Source organism: Chenopodium album, chromosome 22, assembly GCF_948465745.1.
Source record: "Chenopodium album chromosome 22, dcCheAlbu1.1, whole genome shotgun sequence".
In the NCBI taxonomy this organism is placed as follows: Eukaryota; Viridiplantae; Streptophyta; class Magnoliopsida; order Caryophyllales; family Amaranthaceae; genus Chenopodium; species Chenopodium album.
The window spans coordinates 3,417,079-3,433,909 of NC_137855.1; the positions used below are offsets into that span (position 1 = coordinate 3,417,079).

The 16,831-nt window shown below is 36.8% G+C and overlaps 2 protein-coding genes and 1 pseudogene across 3 annotated transcripts; all 3 read left to right on the top strand.

Annotated features, from left to right (window-relative positions):
- Positions 1–986: 986 nt before the first annotated feature.
- Positions 987–3,455, top strand: LOC145604684 (pentatricopeptide repeat-containing protein At1g10270-like). Its single transcript, XM_081660595.1, has one exon. It carries the CDS (start codon positions 1,068–1,070, stop codon positions 3,018–3,020), a length of 1,953 nt encoding a protein of 650 aa, XP_081516721.1. The 5' UTR covers positions 987–1,067; the 3' UTR covers positions 3,021–3,455.
- Positions 3,456–5,392: 1,937 nt separating this feature from the next.
- Positions 5,393–8,877, top strand: LOC145604705 (wall-associated receptor kinase-like 8). The gene is made up of 3 exons (XM_081660628.1): positions 5,393–7,028; positions 7,123–7,302; positions 7,634–8,877. Exons 1-3 carry the CDS (start codon positions 6,050–6,052, stop codon positions 8,815–8,817), a joined length of 2,343 nt encoding a protein of 780 aa, XP_081516754.1. The 5' UTR covers positions 5,393–6,049; the 3' UTR covers positions 8,818–8,877.
- Positions 8,878–12,216: 3,339 nt separating this feature from the next.
- LOC145606232 (wall-associated receptor kinase-like 8 pseudogene) lies at positions 12,217–15,013 on the top strand (annotated as a pseudogene). The gene is made up of 3 exons (XR_014105227.1): positions 12,217–13,192; positions 13,534–13,713; positions 13,788–15,013. The product of XR_014105227.1 is annotated as a wall-associated receptor kinase-like 8 pseudogene (transcript).
- Positions 15,014–16,831: the final 1,818 nt, after the last annotated feature.

The following is a 16,831-nucleotide window of genomic DNA, read 5'->3' on the forward strand; positions in this document are numbered from 1 at the left end:
TTTAATTAACAAACCAATATTAAAATTTAGCAAAATTAATTTCAGTTCAGTAAAAATAATTTCAGTTCAACTAAAATAAGGTGAAGTGAACAGGCCCTAAGGGCCTGTTTTGATTGATGACTGAGCTGAGATGAGCTGAACTGAATATTTTATGACAGAAGGAAATTAAGAACTAACTGAATTAATAGAGTTGAACTGAAAATAATCTGAAGAGAACAACCCCTTAGTCCACTTATACAAAATCAACCTTTATGTCGTAAGTTCAGGTAAGGGCTATTCAAGTTCAACTTAAACTAAATTAAGTTTTATTAAGTTCAGTTAATACGAGACATGTTTTAATAAATCAGGTGAATAAAACACACCATAAGTGTTTATAATTTAACTACACTCCTATTCTATCGACATTACCATAATGGTTGGAAATAAACTCCTAAAATAAATTTACTCCACTTCTGTACATTCGAAATATGGTAGGATCAAAAGTTACAAACCTACACAATCGGTCTTCTTTTGGGACTTGATTTTTCTATTTTATAGTTCCATTCGTTCTAGCTTGATCCAATGTTAGATACAGGCATACAGCTGGTTAAAAGTAGTGTCATGTAGTGTTTGTGTTTGGTTCCGTGTTGATTCCGCGCTGTTCATAAAATATATGAAAAACTACATAGTACTATACGCACAGTATAATAAAATGTAAGATAATTGTATAAGTTAACCACTTTATCTAAACGGCTCGTATCGAGGTTGATTTCATGTCGGATCGTGTTAACTTCATGCTTTCTTTCACTAACTTTTTGTTCGTATCATGTCGTGCCGGTCTCAATTGTGTTGTCTTGTCGTGTCGTGTCATGTCAAAGATTTCCAACTCTAATTTCAGACCAATGAACTGTCCTATAGTGGGACCAGGATAAGAAAATGCTACGAGCCTACGAGTACTCATCTTACTTACTATAGTTCTTAGCACTGTACTAGGGTTTAAGAAATACCTCTCACTTTCCACAAACTCTCTACTTCCCCTGTTCCCCATTTCCCAAATCTTCCTCCCGTCCACCACAACCACCACAACCATGCCTCTCTACCGCCTGCTCCTCCGCTCCCTCCGCCGCACTTCTCTCTCCACCACCCCACCACCCTCCTCTCTCCCTCACCCTTCATTCTCTCTCCTCCACCCTCGCACCCTCGCCTTCTCCTCCGCCGAAGAAGCCGCCGCCGAACGCCGCCGCCGCAAACGCCGCCTCCGCATCGAACCCCCTCTCCACGCCCTCCGCCGCGACCCCAACTCCCCTCGCCCTCCCCCTGACCCCAACGCCCGCCCTCTCCCCGACACCACCTCTGCTCTCACCGGCCCCCGCCTCAACCTCCATAATCGCGTCCAATCCCTCATTCGTGCTGGTGACCTTGATAACGCTGCTCTTCTTGCTCGGCAAGCTGTGTTCTCCCGCACTCGTCCTACTGTCTTCACTTGTAACGCCATTATTGCTGCTATGTATAGAGCTCAGAGGTACGATGATGCAGTCTCTCTCTTCCAATTCTTTTTCAAGCAGTCTAATATTGTACCCAACATTGTTTCTTACAATTTTTTGATTGTTAGTCATTGTGAATGTAAAAGGGTTGATGTGGGTCTTGAGATTTATAGCTTAATTTTAGCTGAGGCACCTTTTAGTCCTTCTTCTGTTACTTTTAGGCATTTGACTAAAGGGTTAATTGATGTTGGGAGGATTAGGGAAGCTGTTGATCTTCTTAGGGAGATGCTTAATAAGGGGCTAGGGGCCGATTCGCTTGTTTATAATAATTTGATTAAAGGGTTTTTGGATTTGGATGATTTTGATAAGGCCAATGAGTTTTTTGATGAGCTTAAGGAGAGGTGTCTCGTGTATGATGGTGTTGTCAATGCTACGTTTATGGAGTGGTTCTTTAATAAGGGAAGAGAGAAGGAGGCTATGGAATCGTATCGATCATTGCTTGATCTTCAGTTTAAGATGACCCCTGCCACTTGTAATGTGCTTCTTGAGGTGTTGCTTAAGTATGAGAAGAAGAAAGAGGCGTGGGAGTTGTTTGAATCGATGTTGGATAGGCATACTCCACCGAATTTTCAGGCAGTGAATTCGGATAGTTTTAATATAATGGTGAATGAGTGTTTTAAGGAGGGAAAATTTGAAGAGGCTGTTAGCACTTTTAAGAAGGTAGGGACCAAGATGGGGTCAAGGCAGTTTGCTATGGATGTAGCTGGTTATAACAACATTATTGTTAGGTTTGCTGAACATGGGATGATTCAGAAGGCGGAGGAGTTCTTTACGGAGCTAAAGTCAAAATCTTTGAGCCCGGATGTTACTGGTTATAGAACACTGATTGATGCTTATCTTAAGGATCAAAGGATTGATGATGCCATGCGAATGTTTGAGATGATGGTTGATGCTAATTTAAGAGTGATTACAGCCTATGCCAATAGGTGGTTTACTGAATTGATTCAGAATAACAAAGCACTAGAATGTTCACAAGTCTTGACAAAAATGGGGGAAAGGGATCCAAAACCCGATTCATCCACGTATGAAATTGTCATCAAAGGGCTGTGTGGTGGTGGTGTATTTGATGTGTGTTTGAATATGGTTGGTCAGATCATGAAGTATGGTGTTGGTGTCACTCCTTCACTTCGGGAGTTTCTGTTACAAGAGTTTGAAAAGGAGGGACGGAGAGATGAGATTGAAAGGCTCCTGGATGAGAGGAGGCAGGGAAATTTTCAGCAATCTTACTCCCAGCCTTCAGGTTTTGCTAGACCAGCAGGACCAGGACAACATCAACAACATGCTGGTCCTCCCAGGTTTAGGCCACCAACTGGATTTTCTGGGTCTGCTGGACCTACAGGGTATTCAGGACATACTGAACCAACCGGACCTCTGCATCAAAGAGGATATCCTGAACATACCGGACCTCAGCAGCAAAGAGGTTATCCTGAACCTACCGGACCTCCACAGCAAAGAGGACACTCTGAGCAAGGCTACCCTATTAATGGTAGTAGATGATTGTTGGTTTAGCTAAAGAACTTGAAATTTTGTCAAGAACTTGGGGATAGAGTAACATCAGTAATTTGGATAACTTTGAATTCAATGTCTAATCTTGGCCTTCACTTATCACTGAGATTTGTTTTGATGATTAAAGTCAATGAATAGTTTTTTACGAGAAACTACCAAGAAGATATGTTACAATTAAATGGTACAATTGATACAAGGATATGTTACAGGTGCTATACACTGTCTTCAATGCTCTCTCTCTCTCTCTCTCTCTCTCTCTCTCTGATTTTTTCCTTTTGCTTTTAATTTTCCCCTAATTATACATTGCCTATGAGACTGAAAATGCTGGCCGCAAGTTGTACCTTCATTTATATTATGTTCCTGAATGATTGTGACTTGATTGACTCATCTTAATTATGAGCTGAAGCAATATGCAGAAAACACTTAAAGATTCTAAGAGGCATGTTAGATTTATAGTAAATATTGATAATAACACACTTTTTGGGAAATAAAAAAACCTTAAATGAGCCCATATTTATATTGTTGTATGATACATGTATACATTATGATATACAAGTATGTCACTCTAATGCAAAATTAAAAAAAAAGAGGAAATAATTGATAGACTGACTGTCAAAGTGGCAAGATAAAAAAAGCAGTATGCCAGTCTAAAACTATAGGATATAATTGTTCAACTCATTCATTTAAAAATAAAAGAAAAGAAAAAAAAAAGATGAAAAGAACATTTAGAGTTCGCAGATTCAAACGAAGGGGGAACTTTAGAGGCACAATGGTTGGCTGAGTATTCTTTGATTATGTGAGAAAAAAGGGTTGGTAACTGGAATTGGGTGGAGATATTGGGAGGAATCTGATTCTGGGAGGTTGAGGATGCAAAGAAGACGAAGCTGGCAACCATTTCATCTCAGCCCAAGTTCTTGGCGGTATGATATCTCACCTTACCAGGAGTGTATACACTCACCTTTGGCCTTGATGTTACCATGTTGCCGCTGAGCAGCAGCTCTGTAAGTCTCTCTTCTTTTTTCATTATTGATGTTTAAAGCATCAAATGTTCAATCATGAGTTTAGGGTGTTGAACTACTTAATCAATCTGCGTGTAAGTTTGCTAAAAATTATTATCAAGGTTAAAATTTAAATTTTGGCTGAACTGCTGAAGTTCTGGCATTGCTACCAAGTATATTTTGTAAGTTAAACCTTTGAAACCACCATTGCTTGAATTGACTGTTTTGTTATTCATTTATGTCACAATGAGTCAGTGTATAATAATATGTTATGCTTTAATTGATTGGCTAAGTTTTAGAGGGAGCTTATTTCATGATATGGATTTTCCCTTGTGGCTTATGAAGAGCAGGTATTACAAGTTAAGGTAAAACCAACACAAAGGCTCTGTTTGGTTTAGCTTATTTGGTATGAATTGATATTTTTTAACTTATTGTGTCTGGGAAAAAAACTTTCCCCCCCCCCCCCCCCCCTCTGAAATTGTCCTATTTGTGTGTGATTTTATCTAAATGCATTTTTCCTCAACCTATTTTGGGTGTTACAGATCTTGTAGAACTCGGACAGGAAGAGACAGTCTTCCTTGAAAAAAGTTTTATTAGCGATAGATATATCTTTCTCTACTTTTCTTGAGTAAATCAGCAATATTGGTTGGAAACTGAACAGATGGCCCTATGAACCTGGCATGCCTTCTTTGGAAAGTGCTTTTTAATATTCAGCTGGGTTGTCCTTATTGCTTAAAACAAGGTGGCAAATGGAGATCTTAATGTCCTAGTTTTACTTATCCAGGAAATATAGTTAAGTCATGCATTAAATTTCTACTTTGTTTATGTGCCATTTAAATATGCAGCTGGTCTGATTTAATTTTCTGCTTCCATTAATATTTTAAGTTCTGCTGAAGTGTCTTTCTTGTGCATTATCTGTTCAAATTGGACTATTTGGTAAACATAAGACATTGTCAGCGCTTTTAATTAAAGGATAATATATAGTTCATCTGTATTGTCATAATTAATAAACCTTGGGGATGAATTGTGTCTTTCTTCTAATTATTTTCTTGACCATTGCTATTGCTATGAGGTGCTCATTTGAATTATCCTTCTTTATACTCTGTTTTTATCCTCATTTCTTCTTCTTTTGAACCCTTGGCTTATAGAATTGTTGTTCATTTACAGATCTATCATCATTTCTTGTGATAGAAAGATAAGACTTACTCTCAGAAGACTAGGACACTAGGAGTCTTTCAAATTAGAGACTAAGCATAATTATCTATCCAAGCATTGTTTCTGAAAGGATGAACATGATTTGTATACATAGCTATCTGAATCTGTAGCAGTCTTCAATTTTGCATTTCCTTACACACCACGGAACATACATGCAATCACACACACACACACTTGAAAAGAAGAAAGCTTCTCCTAGTCTGCTGTCAAACTGTGCAATTCCCTTGTGTTTATTTCCTTTTGTATACATTTACCTTGTACCAATAAAGGGATAGCTAGTATAGCTGTCATTTTGGGTGTTAAGGTCGGTCAATGTATTTTGGGTCATATTGGTGGGTTAGGTAATTGTATATCATATATTATATTATTATGCATGGGATATAAAAATTGACCAGTTGAACCTTATTGTACCTAAAAGTTAATTCTAGTGTAAAGTAGTGTAAAATAGATGCGCGTTTGAATATTTGACATATTAGGATTTTATCTTTCCATACTTTGACTATGACTTGACTGAGTCATATGTTTTTTTTCCACACTTGGCAGATTGCTTTAGGTGATCACAACCATCAAAAATTGACATAAATGACTGGCAAACTGTAACATTTGAGCCATTGATCTTTATAATATGACCAAGTTTCCACCTGCCCTCTCATTCTATTCTATGTTTTCATAATCCTGCATTCCTGCCAATCTGCCATTAATATCAAAATCTTTTCAAAATCTCAAGTGCTTTAGTCCAAACACCAATATAGCACGCTTAAAGATAAATATTTTTGGTACTACTGCTGAAATCTGAGATATCATAGTATGTTTTTCTTACTAAGATTATGGTATCTCCTGCTCATTTTTTCTCTATTGGGAATCACCACCATCGCCGTATCTATAACACCAGCCAACATGCTTACAGCTGCTAACACCACCAAACCCGGTTGCCCACAAAAGTGTGGCAACCTAACCATTCCATACCCATTTGGCATCGGTTCTGATTGCTCTATCAGTTATTACTTCACTGTCTTCTGTAACAACTCGTACAACCCTCCCAAAGCTTTCACAATGCTTGACCTTGGTTCTAATCGAGATGCAGACATTATGGAGATAACTGAGACCCACCTTATGCTTCGAAATTCCCGACTAGCTTCTAAGTGCTATGATTCCCTAGGGAAAGTGACCTCCGAAAATTCATTAGTCTTTGATATAGTTGGTTCTCCCTTTATTTTCTCAAACAACACCAACAAGTTAAACGTTGTTGGCTGTGATGATTATGCATTGATCTCAGGTTATACCGGATTCCTTGCGAAGGGGAGCCAACACGAGTATAACAGCGTTGGTTGCCTTGCCTTGTGCTCTAATCCAAATGAGCTGGTTCCGGGGTCTTGTTCAGGCTTGGGTTGTTGTCAGACTTCAATACCGACTGGCTTGCAGTCTTTCATGATTACCCTTTCGAGCTTGAGAAATCACACCGGTCCTAATATCTCGAGTTTTCAGCCTTGTGCTTATGCATTTCTTTCTGGAAGTGGTAGCTTCATCTATGGTGGAGCTTCAGATTTTGTTCCAAATAGTCTCATAAATAGAGTAAAAGAGCAAGTGCCTATAGTGCTTGATTGGCTTGTTGGGGATTTCAACTTTAGTTCTAATTTTAAGCCTACGTGTGATGACGCTAAGAAAAACTCTACTACATATGCTTGTCAGTTGAATACTCACTGTGTTGATGTTGACGGTGGAGGATATCACTGCGCATGCAATTCAGGTTATGAGGGCAATCCTTACCTTAAACCAGGTTGTTCAGGTCAGTTTTCACCAGTCAAGTGCTCTGTTTCTCTGTTTAATTTTCCTCTGGTATATCATCTCCAAAATCATATTATTTTACTCTTGTTTTTTAGATATCAACGAGTGCGCTGTTGGTTTGAATAGCCCATGTAGCATGGTATGTGTTAATACACCAGGGAGTTACAAATGCTTGTGCCCAAGTGGATATTTTGGCGATGGAAAGATTACAAATGGGACTGCGTGCATAAAGATTGTTGATAGTAACTCATCATCCCTCAAGAAAATCATTCTTGGTAATGTCTGATCCCTAGATATTTGGTGAATAACTTAAATCTTCCATACATCTAGGTATATCGGGTTTGGGCTCCATTTTAAAACCAATCGACAATTGGTGGAGTAGCCTACCAGAATGACATGTTGGATTTGTATGCAAGCCTCATAATTGGAGAGTTAACCCATTTGTATTTTGGCATATATATTTTGGATATTGAAGCAACGGAGCTGTTGAATTTTCACATGTGGGCTTTGCTTATAATCCTTGGAACAATAACAATAATTTTACCAATCTTTTTGCAACTAATCTTTTTTTTTGTTTGGTTATTCATTTTATGAATTTGATTGCAGGGCTAGGCATATCCTTGGGATCAATACTTTTGCTCTTTGGTAGTTGGGGGTTATATGCCCTTGTCAAAACTAGGAGGTTAACAAAGCAAAAGGCCAGACACTTTGAGCGAAATGGCGGGTTGTTGTTACAACAGCAAATGTCGTACGATGAAAGTGTAGTAGCCAGAATGAAAATATTCACTATTGATGAATTAGATAAAGCCACTGACTACTTCAATGAAGATAGAATACTAGGAAAAGGAGGACAAGGTACCGTTTATAAAGGAATGTTAAGTGAAGGAAGAATTGTTGCCATTAAGAAGTCTAAAATTCTTGCTGAAAGTCCGTTGGTAGAGTTTATCAACGAAGTGGTAATCTTATCACAAATTAATCATCGAAATATAGTTAAGCTATTGGGATGTTGTTTGGAGACTGAAGTCCCATTACTAGTTAATGAGTTTATTCCAAATGGAACTCTCTTCCATCATATTCATCATCCGAGTCAAGAGTTTCCAATAACTTGGAGAATGCGTTTGCAAATTGCTTCTGATTCCGCTGGAGCACTTGCTTACTTGCACTCATCATCTTCTATTCCTATTCTTCATCGAGACATCAAATCCTCCAATATTCTTTTGGATGACAAGTATAGAGCAAAGTTATCAGATTTTGGCACTTCGAGATCTATTGCCCTTGATCAAACCCATGTAACTACTCGTGTTGTGGGAACGTTTGGCTATCTAGATCCAGAGTACTTTCAATCAAGCCAATACACCGAAAAGAGTGATGTTTACAGCTTTGGAGTGGTACTCATTGAGCTTCTAACAGGACAAAAAGCTATACGTAGTATCCTCGAAGAAGATAGAAGTTTGACATCGTGGTTCCTCTCACACATGGAAGATTCTCTCTTACTTGATATCATTGATACACAGCTCATACAAGAGGGCTCAAAGGAGGAATTTCAAAGTGTTGCTGATCTTTCAAAGCGGTGTTTAAACTTTGAAGGAAGGTACAGACCAACAATGAAAGAAGTTCTGCTTGAGATAGAAGCAGTTTTGTCACTTCATTTGCCACAACAAGAAACTCAGTACATGGCCAGTACGCCAAGTGGTAAGGGAGCAGCTATACATACACAAGATGGTCTTTCGTATTTAGATAATAATTCCTTGAATTCTGCTGAACTATCTTTATTGTTCAATCCTAGGTGATGGTTCATGTTTTGCTTTTCTTGAATCCGTTTTTAAATAATTGGTATAAGATTAAGCATTCTATTTTCAGATAATAAGGAGACATTAATTTTATTAATCCATTGGTTATTGTTTCTTATTTCAAATTTACAATTGCATAAGCTTTTTTTGTCCTTGTATCCATATGAGCTTAGTAAACGACACATTGTGTGGATTTAGATATATTCTTACGTAACAAGGAAGTGTTCTCACATAAGGAAGGTGTTCTAACAAGAGTCCTTTCTTGATATATGATATTTTACTCTGCAAAATTAAGAAAGAGGAGATAATTGATATACGTACTGACAGTAAAAGAGGGAAGACAAAAAAGTGTTATGCCACTCTTTAACTGTCGAAATAAAATTTTCAGCTCATTTCATTGGGAAAAAAAAAAAAAAAAAAAACATTCAGAGTTTGCAGGTTCAAAGGAAGGGTGAATAATTTAGGGGCACAATGGTGGGGCAAATGCCTTGTGTACTCTTTGATTATGAGAGAAAAAGGATTGATAAGTGGCATTAGGAGGAATCTGATTCTGGGAGATTGAGGATGCAAAGAAGACGAAGTTGGCAACCATTGCATCTCAGTCGTAGTTCTTGTCATTGGCGGCATGATCTGATATGTCACGTTACCAGGTATGTTTACACTCACCTTTGGCCTTGATGTTACCATGTTGCCACTGAGCCGCAGCTCTGAAAGTCTCTCTTTATCTTTTCATTATTGATGTTCAAATGTTCTATCATGATTTTAGGGTGTTGAATTTCTTTATCTATTTGCATGTAACTTTGCTAAAATTTCTATAAAGGATAAAATTAACTTTATTTGAAGGGTGAAAGGGTCCTAAGATTGCTATTTGTACCAGGTATATTTTGTACCTCATACCTGTGAAACCACCATTGCTGGAATTGACTGTTTTGGTTCTTCAGTCCTGTCTCAAATGAGTGATTTTATTTGTGTTGTCATAAATTGATTTGGTGAAGTTTAAGAAGGAGCTTACTTCATGATATGGATTTTCCCTTGTGGCTTATGAAGAACAGTTGTTTCGACTTTCCTCCGTTTATTATTAGTTGTAACAAAATGATACTCATTATTGAGACAAAAAATTCATTAATTACAACTAATGTAAAATGGAGGTGGTAATTTTTTTTTCCCTACGAATAAATACCTAGGATGCATGGACACTTCATCCAATTGCCGTGTTCGTGTTGGACACCGTGTCAGACATTGACACTCGTGGGGCACACAATGAAATGACAAATATATGGTTAAAATTCTTTTTTTTTTTTTAAAAAAAATTTATTCAATGAATTTTAACATTTCGTAGCCGTGTCCTTATTTTGAGATAGACGGTTTTCTGTATCCTGTAATGATGGGCCAATAATGATAGGGCCAATTGCCCAAATCATTACGTTACAGTCATAATAATACCCGCCCACTAATAAAGGTCCGCAATACATTTACGACTAACCCATTTTCCCTCTCATTGAAGCGTTGTTTGACTTGTTTCTTATTCTTCTCAACTGCTCCATTGAAATACCACTACTCATCAAAAGCTTAATTATTCTTCAATTAGCAGAAATCGATTTTTCATTTATAACAATTTTCTTACAATTATTTCTTTCTATTATATCGTACTTTTGTCGAGAAAGTCGATTGGATTGAACTGAAATCAACCCAGAATTCGACTGCTTATTCAAATCACTTCAGAACTCTTCATCAAATTGCAGCTTCGTTTGAACTGAGTTCAGCATTGTCGTGCTACAATGGATCACTTTAATTTGCCTGATCTTACTCAGGTATTTTTTTTTTCCTCCTTTTTTTTTATACAAATTTTGTAAACTTTTATTTTTATGAAATTCTGTTTTGTCTTATAATCTCACAATAAATAGAATTGTTTGGTTAATTATTCAATATCAAGTAATTAATTTTCTGTTATCAAGAATAACAATTCTAGGATAACAACCATAGTTTTTTGACACGAATTGCTTAAGCTCCATTCTCTTTCCCTTTAAAAATATAATTATCAAAAATTATAAATTTATACGATTTAAGTTGAATATGAAAAATTAATACTCGTAGTGAAAATAATACGAAGTATAACTTATCAAATTCGATTCATGTTTGCTGACACATTGTTACGGTATTAAGGCTTTGATTAATTGATTGATATTGAAAATAATACTATAACTTATACTTCATAGTTCATATTACATACTTCCTAAGTTCTAACTATAACATCTATCATCAACTAGCCCGTCTTAGTTGGTAGTTTAGTCCCATTGGGATGTGACTTTTGCTCCTTTTATTCCATTATTTTAACCTTTTGGGTGATAATATATTAATATTCTTACTCGTAAACTCATACTTCATAATAGCACATTGACGTATAATATATGCAATTTGTATGTGGAGTAATCTTTTGTATTATAATTATATTCTAAGATTCTAGTTTAATTTTTTGTATTTGATTTGAAGCATAAACAACTGTTATTTCTCTTCCACTTGAAGGCATTGACCTCGGCAATTGGGATTGCATTGACCACAATTAACTTTCTTAATGGAAGTGTGTATAGTGAGTTAGTGACTTTAGTCAATTGCTCAATTAGTCATATTGATTCGAATTAATAGCATAGTATAAGAATTTGTTTACACTTACCACTTGATTATTAAAAATCAACTATCTATTAATGGACTGCAATTATTTGCACTTAAGAGTTAAGACGGACACCTCATCAAGAGATATATGCATGTGCAAAGTTTACAAAACAACTTTTTGTAGTCAAACACTAGTCATTTTAAAAATAATTTTCTATCCAAATATTATATTAAATTATGCTTATTTATCATCTTAATTGCAATTTACAACAAATACCAGGAAAGAAGGCAAGCTCTAGTCAACAGAATAAAGACACCTACTATTAATAGAATTATCATATAATCCAATTATTCTAACCTTATATGATTAACAACTTGTATTTCTTTTCTGTAACATATATCAATAAGTATAAACTGTGTTAATTTGGCTTCTCGTCATCCGACTCATCACTTACTACTTTGTGAAGTTTGATGTCCACTTAAAATATTCTTAATTATTTTATGTACACATGGATTTGAATATAAAACACGCATTGTGTGCATTATTTAGTATGTTAATGAATGTAACAACAATGATATTCAAGTTCTGTATAGTTGTGATTATCAATTCTAGACGAATCTGTTTTGCTGGGTTTCTGCCTTCTGGGGTATGCAGAACAAGACTTTGGCTCAGTTTAACTTAGTTTTAATTCTTCCTGCAGCTGTTAACTGTGCAGTACTCTACCAACAATTTCATATAATTAAAGTTATGTGCACACTTTTTGCTAAGTTGGTGCAAAAATCAGAAGAATGTTAAAAGAGGGATGGAGTTGTTTGGGTTGTCGCACAGTATTGCTAAATGTTATTGTTGCTCTACTATGGCCAATACTAGCTTCATTGGCCAGTCTACAAATCGCCGGGGTAGCATCAGCAACTGCTGATGCTACCTCACAGATAGCCCTTCCAAATTGTCCTGAAAAATGTGGCAACATCTCGGTCCCTTACCCATTTGGTGTAGGAGATAAATGTCACTATGGAACCCCATCTGATGATGGTAGATACTTCAACCTCAGTTGTAACACTAGTGCCAATCCTCCAATTCTTGCTTTGGGAAATAAGGTAGAGATAAAGGAAATTACTTTGAAGGGTGAACTCTTGGTGCATTACCCTATTTCATATCGTTGTTATGATAAGTCTAATACTTCTGCTCCTTCTGCTGAATATCGAGCCTGGATACGTACAAAAAGGTTTCCTCTTTCGACAACCAAAAATGTTATTGGTGCCATTGGGTGTGATACTTTTGTGATGCTGAATGGTACAATGAACAACAAGAGAGTGTTCCGTTCAGGGTGTATGACTGTGTGTGCTGCACCTGAAGATGTTGATACTAGATCATGCACTGGCATAGGCTGTTGCTTGGTTTCAATTCCGAATGGAGTGAACAATGTTGATTTAACATTTAGTAGTCCGAGTGCCCAGCAGTTGGTGCAAGATCTCAACCCGTGCAGTGTTGCATTTGTGTTGGCTAAAGATCATGCTACAAATGATGCACTGCCTTACCCTATCAGACAGATTCTAACCAAAAATAATACTTATTACCCGAATCTGAAGTTTCCAGTTTTCTTTGATTGGTCTCTTGGGAACACAACTTGTGAAGCTGCTCGAGCAGCTGGGATATACATGTGCAAGGGAAATAGCAAATGTTATGAGAAGCAATACCAGGATGGATACCGCTGCAAATGCAACCCAGGTTTTCAGGGTAACCCTTACCTTCATGATTGCCAAGGTACTTTTCACTCCTCTTCTTGTTCTGTTTCTTCTTCTCGAGTTTTTTTTCTTACATTATACTCCTCCCTTACAAACATATAGAGGCTCAGCCCCATTAACAACTCTAAACCCGTAAAGGGTTGACTTATTGAGGGTTCACCCTGCCCTCAACATGAACGGTCACCCATGGTAAAACCTGCCTGTTTAGGAAATAAAATGTAAGCCGGACCAAACAGTCAGAGCCTTAAAGGGGCAATCCTTAAAACAAAGAATAGTACTATTAGTGTAGTATAGTAGCATCATTATTGTGTAGTTTACAATTGAACAATATCATGATCAAAATCATGTGCAAATATTCAGATGTTGATGAATGTGCGGATAAAAACAATAATCCATGTAAGAAACCGGCACTCTGCATCAACACTCGTGGAAGTTATAATTGTAAATGCCCCGGAGGCTACAGTGGCAATGGCACGCTGATTGATCCTTGTATTCCTGATCTCAACACTAATCATCATGGTCGATACAAGTTGTTAGTAGGTAAGCATAAGTCCATATATTATTTCTTAAACCCCTTGAAATGTTGGTTAATGTTTATATATGTCATCCTGCAGGATTGAGTGTGACACTGAGTTCGATACTTCTGCTTCTCGGTGGATGGTGGGTAAATTCCTTAATCAAGAAAAGGAAGATTGTCAAACAAAGAGCTAAATACTCCGAGAGAAATGTTGGATTGTTGCTGCACCAACAAATGTCTTCTGGTGACGTAGTTGTTGAGAGAACCAAACTTTTCACAATTGAGGAGTTGGAGAAAGCCACTGACCACTTCAACGAAAATAGAATACTGGGACGAGGAGGCCATGGTACTGTCTATAAAGGAATGCTTGGTGAAGGAAGAATTGTTGCTGTAAAAAAAGCGAAACTAGTGAAAGACAGCAATCTTGAGGTATTTATTAATGAAGTGGTTATCTTATCACTAATTAATCACAGGAATATTGTGAAATTATTGGGATGTTGTTTGGAGACGGAAATTCCATTACTAGTTTACGAGTTTGTACCCAACGGATCTCTTTTCCACCATATTCATTATCCGAATGCAGAGTTCCAAATCACTTGGAAAATGCGCTTACAGATTGCTTCTGATTCAGCTGGAGCACTCGCGTATTTGCATTCATCATCATCTATTCCTATATTTCACAGAGACATCAAGTCTTCCAACATACTTTTGGATGACAAGTATAGGGCTAAATTATCAGATTTCGGAACCTCAAAATCAGTGGCGACTGATCAAACCCATGTAACCACTGAAGTAATGGGAACATTTGGTTATTTAGATCCAGGGTACTTTCAATCTAGTCAGTTTACTGAAAAGAGTGACGTTTACAGTTTTGGTGTGGTACTTGTTGAGCTTTTAACAGGACAGAAAGCAATACGCGCAATATCAGAAGAGGATCGAAGTTTGACAACATGGTTTCTTACCCATATGGAAGACTCTAATTTGCTTGATATTATAGATTCTCAAATTCTACAACAGAGTTTGAAGGGAGAGTTTCTTACAATTGCTAATCTCGCAAAACGATGTTTAAACTTGGATGGAAAGAAAAGACCAGCCATGAAAGAAGTTTTGCAAGAGATAGAAGCAGTATTGTCCATTCATCTGTCTACTGGAACAACATCCAAAGGTTTATACTACAATGATTTTACAAGTTTTAGCACTTCTTATATGGAAAACAGCTCTTCTAGCTCTGCTGAACCTTCTCTATTATTCAGTCGATGACATTAGGTAATATGTGTCCACAAGGATGCTCCATATATAATTTCATGTAAATTTTATTTTTGAAGAGCTTATATTATGATTCTCTTCAATTTTTATGCTACTGTTAGTGCTGTACATCTATAATAGTATGAGTTATATTGTAACTAGCAGAAAAGCTATATCAAAGATGAGCATTGATTATATAAATCAAATGTTATTGGATGAATATGTACCAATATGTAATATTTATATATTTACCAATTATTTACTTTCTCTTCAATTTTCATACTTTGTAATATTTACCAATATGTAATAGTATCGAATTCCCACGTTCCAGCGTGCATTATGCCAACAGGTCCCATCCCCAACTCTAGCTGAGAAGTTGAGTCACCCTTCATAAATATATGGTCGAATTTATTAATAAAATCGACATTAATACGAATCTAACAAGATCCCACTTGATATATTGTATTATCGTACACATAAGGTCAAAGTTTGATTAAATCAAACAACCAAATCAACAAAAATAAGGTGAACTACACTTAGTATAGTAATTCAATAAGACAATAATTCATCATAGACACAAAAAAGGAATTGTACTTGTCCATAGGATCATAAAACATTACGGAGTATTGATTAAACAAATCATGCCCAATTTCTCATAAACATAAGTTACTTTTGTTTTAGGTACTTAGCTAGCTTAGGCCAAGCACGTGGTACGTGTATATTAATACAAGGTAAAACCACAAATACCAGTAGCACTATAGCTCTATAGCAGTTTTATATTGTGAACGAACTTGTAATCCACGTAACGTACGAACCTTATTTAGAGCTGTTAATTCGAGAATTCAAGTCGGGTTTGGGTTGGGTCAAATTAGGTCTCGGGTTAAATCAGGATCAGGTTATGTCGAGTCAATCTAGCCTCAGATCACGTTTAGGTTCAGGTCGGGTGAATTTCAGCTCAAGTTATAACGGGTCGTTCACCTTTTCGGATATAAGTCGGGTTCAATTCGAGTTAAAATTATATCGAGTTCAATTTCAGGTTCGGGTTACGTTGAGACGGGTTTGGATGGATTAACAAGATGGTACATTCGGGTTTGGGTGAGTGTTGAGCCGGCTTTTGGTTCAAGTTCAATTCTAATTAATCTCGATGTGGCCAAGTTGAACTATATAATTACGCCTTCCATAATTTGATCAAACATCATCAAGATATAAACCTATATACGAGTAATAAATAACAAAGGGTATATAAGTTGAACAAAAGATTTTATTAAATCGGATTGAGGGTTTATAGAAATATACCAGTACATAAGCTGAATAAAAGGTATAAATTTTTTTTATTAAACCTTCCATGACTCGGGTACAGGTTTTAATTGGTCGGGTCGTAGTTCGGGTTCAGATTGTTTTCAGGTCGGATTAAAACGGTTAACGGTTACTTTCAGGTCTGGTGCAGGTTCGGGTTCAAGTCATTAAGTATTGGATCAAATCAATTTTTGGTTAAGATCAGGTCAGGTTCAGGTCGGGTTACATGTCATTAGTTTCACCCCATTGTTCGAGTATAGGCAGAGTTCAGATAATTATCAATTAAGGTCGGGTTCTCGGGTCGTGTTAAGTTTGACAGCTCAAGCTATATTCCACACTTTTTGAGGAAATTTTGAGGTTTCGAGCTCGGTGGCAAAAAGTGCTGAGACCATAGGAGATATTCTTGGAGTCATATAATGACGTTTGAAACCCTATATATATGATCATTATATATTGTCATAAACGTACGTGGTAGGCTTGAGTTTGCAAAGTAACTGCAAGTTATGAACAGGCAAAATGACCGTTTAAGAGCATAATTAGATGGTTCCACCGACCCAATTGGACTCCCGAAAAGATATAGGAACCATGGTAAACATCAAG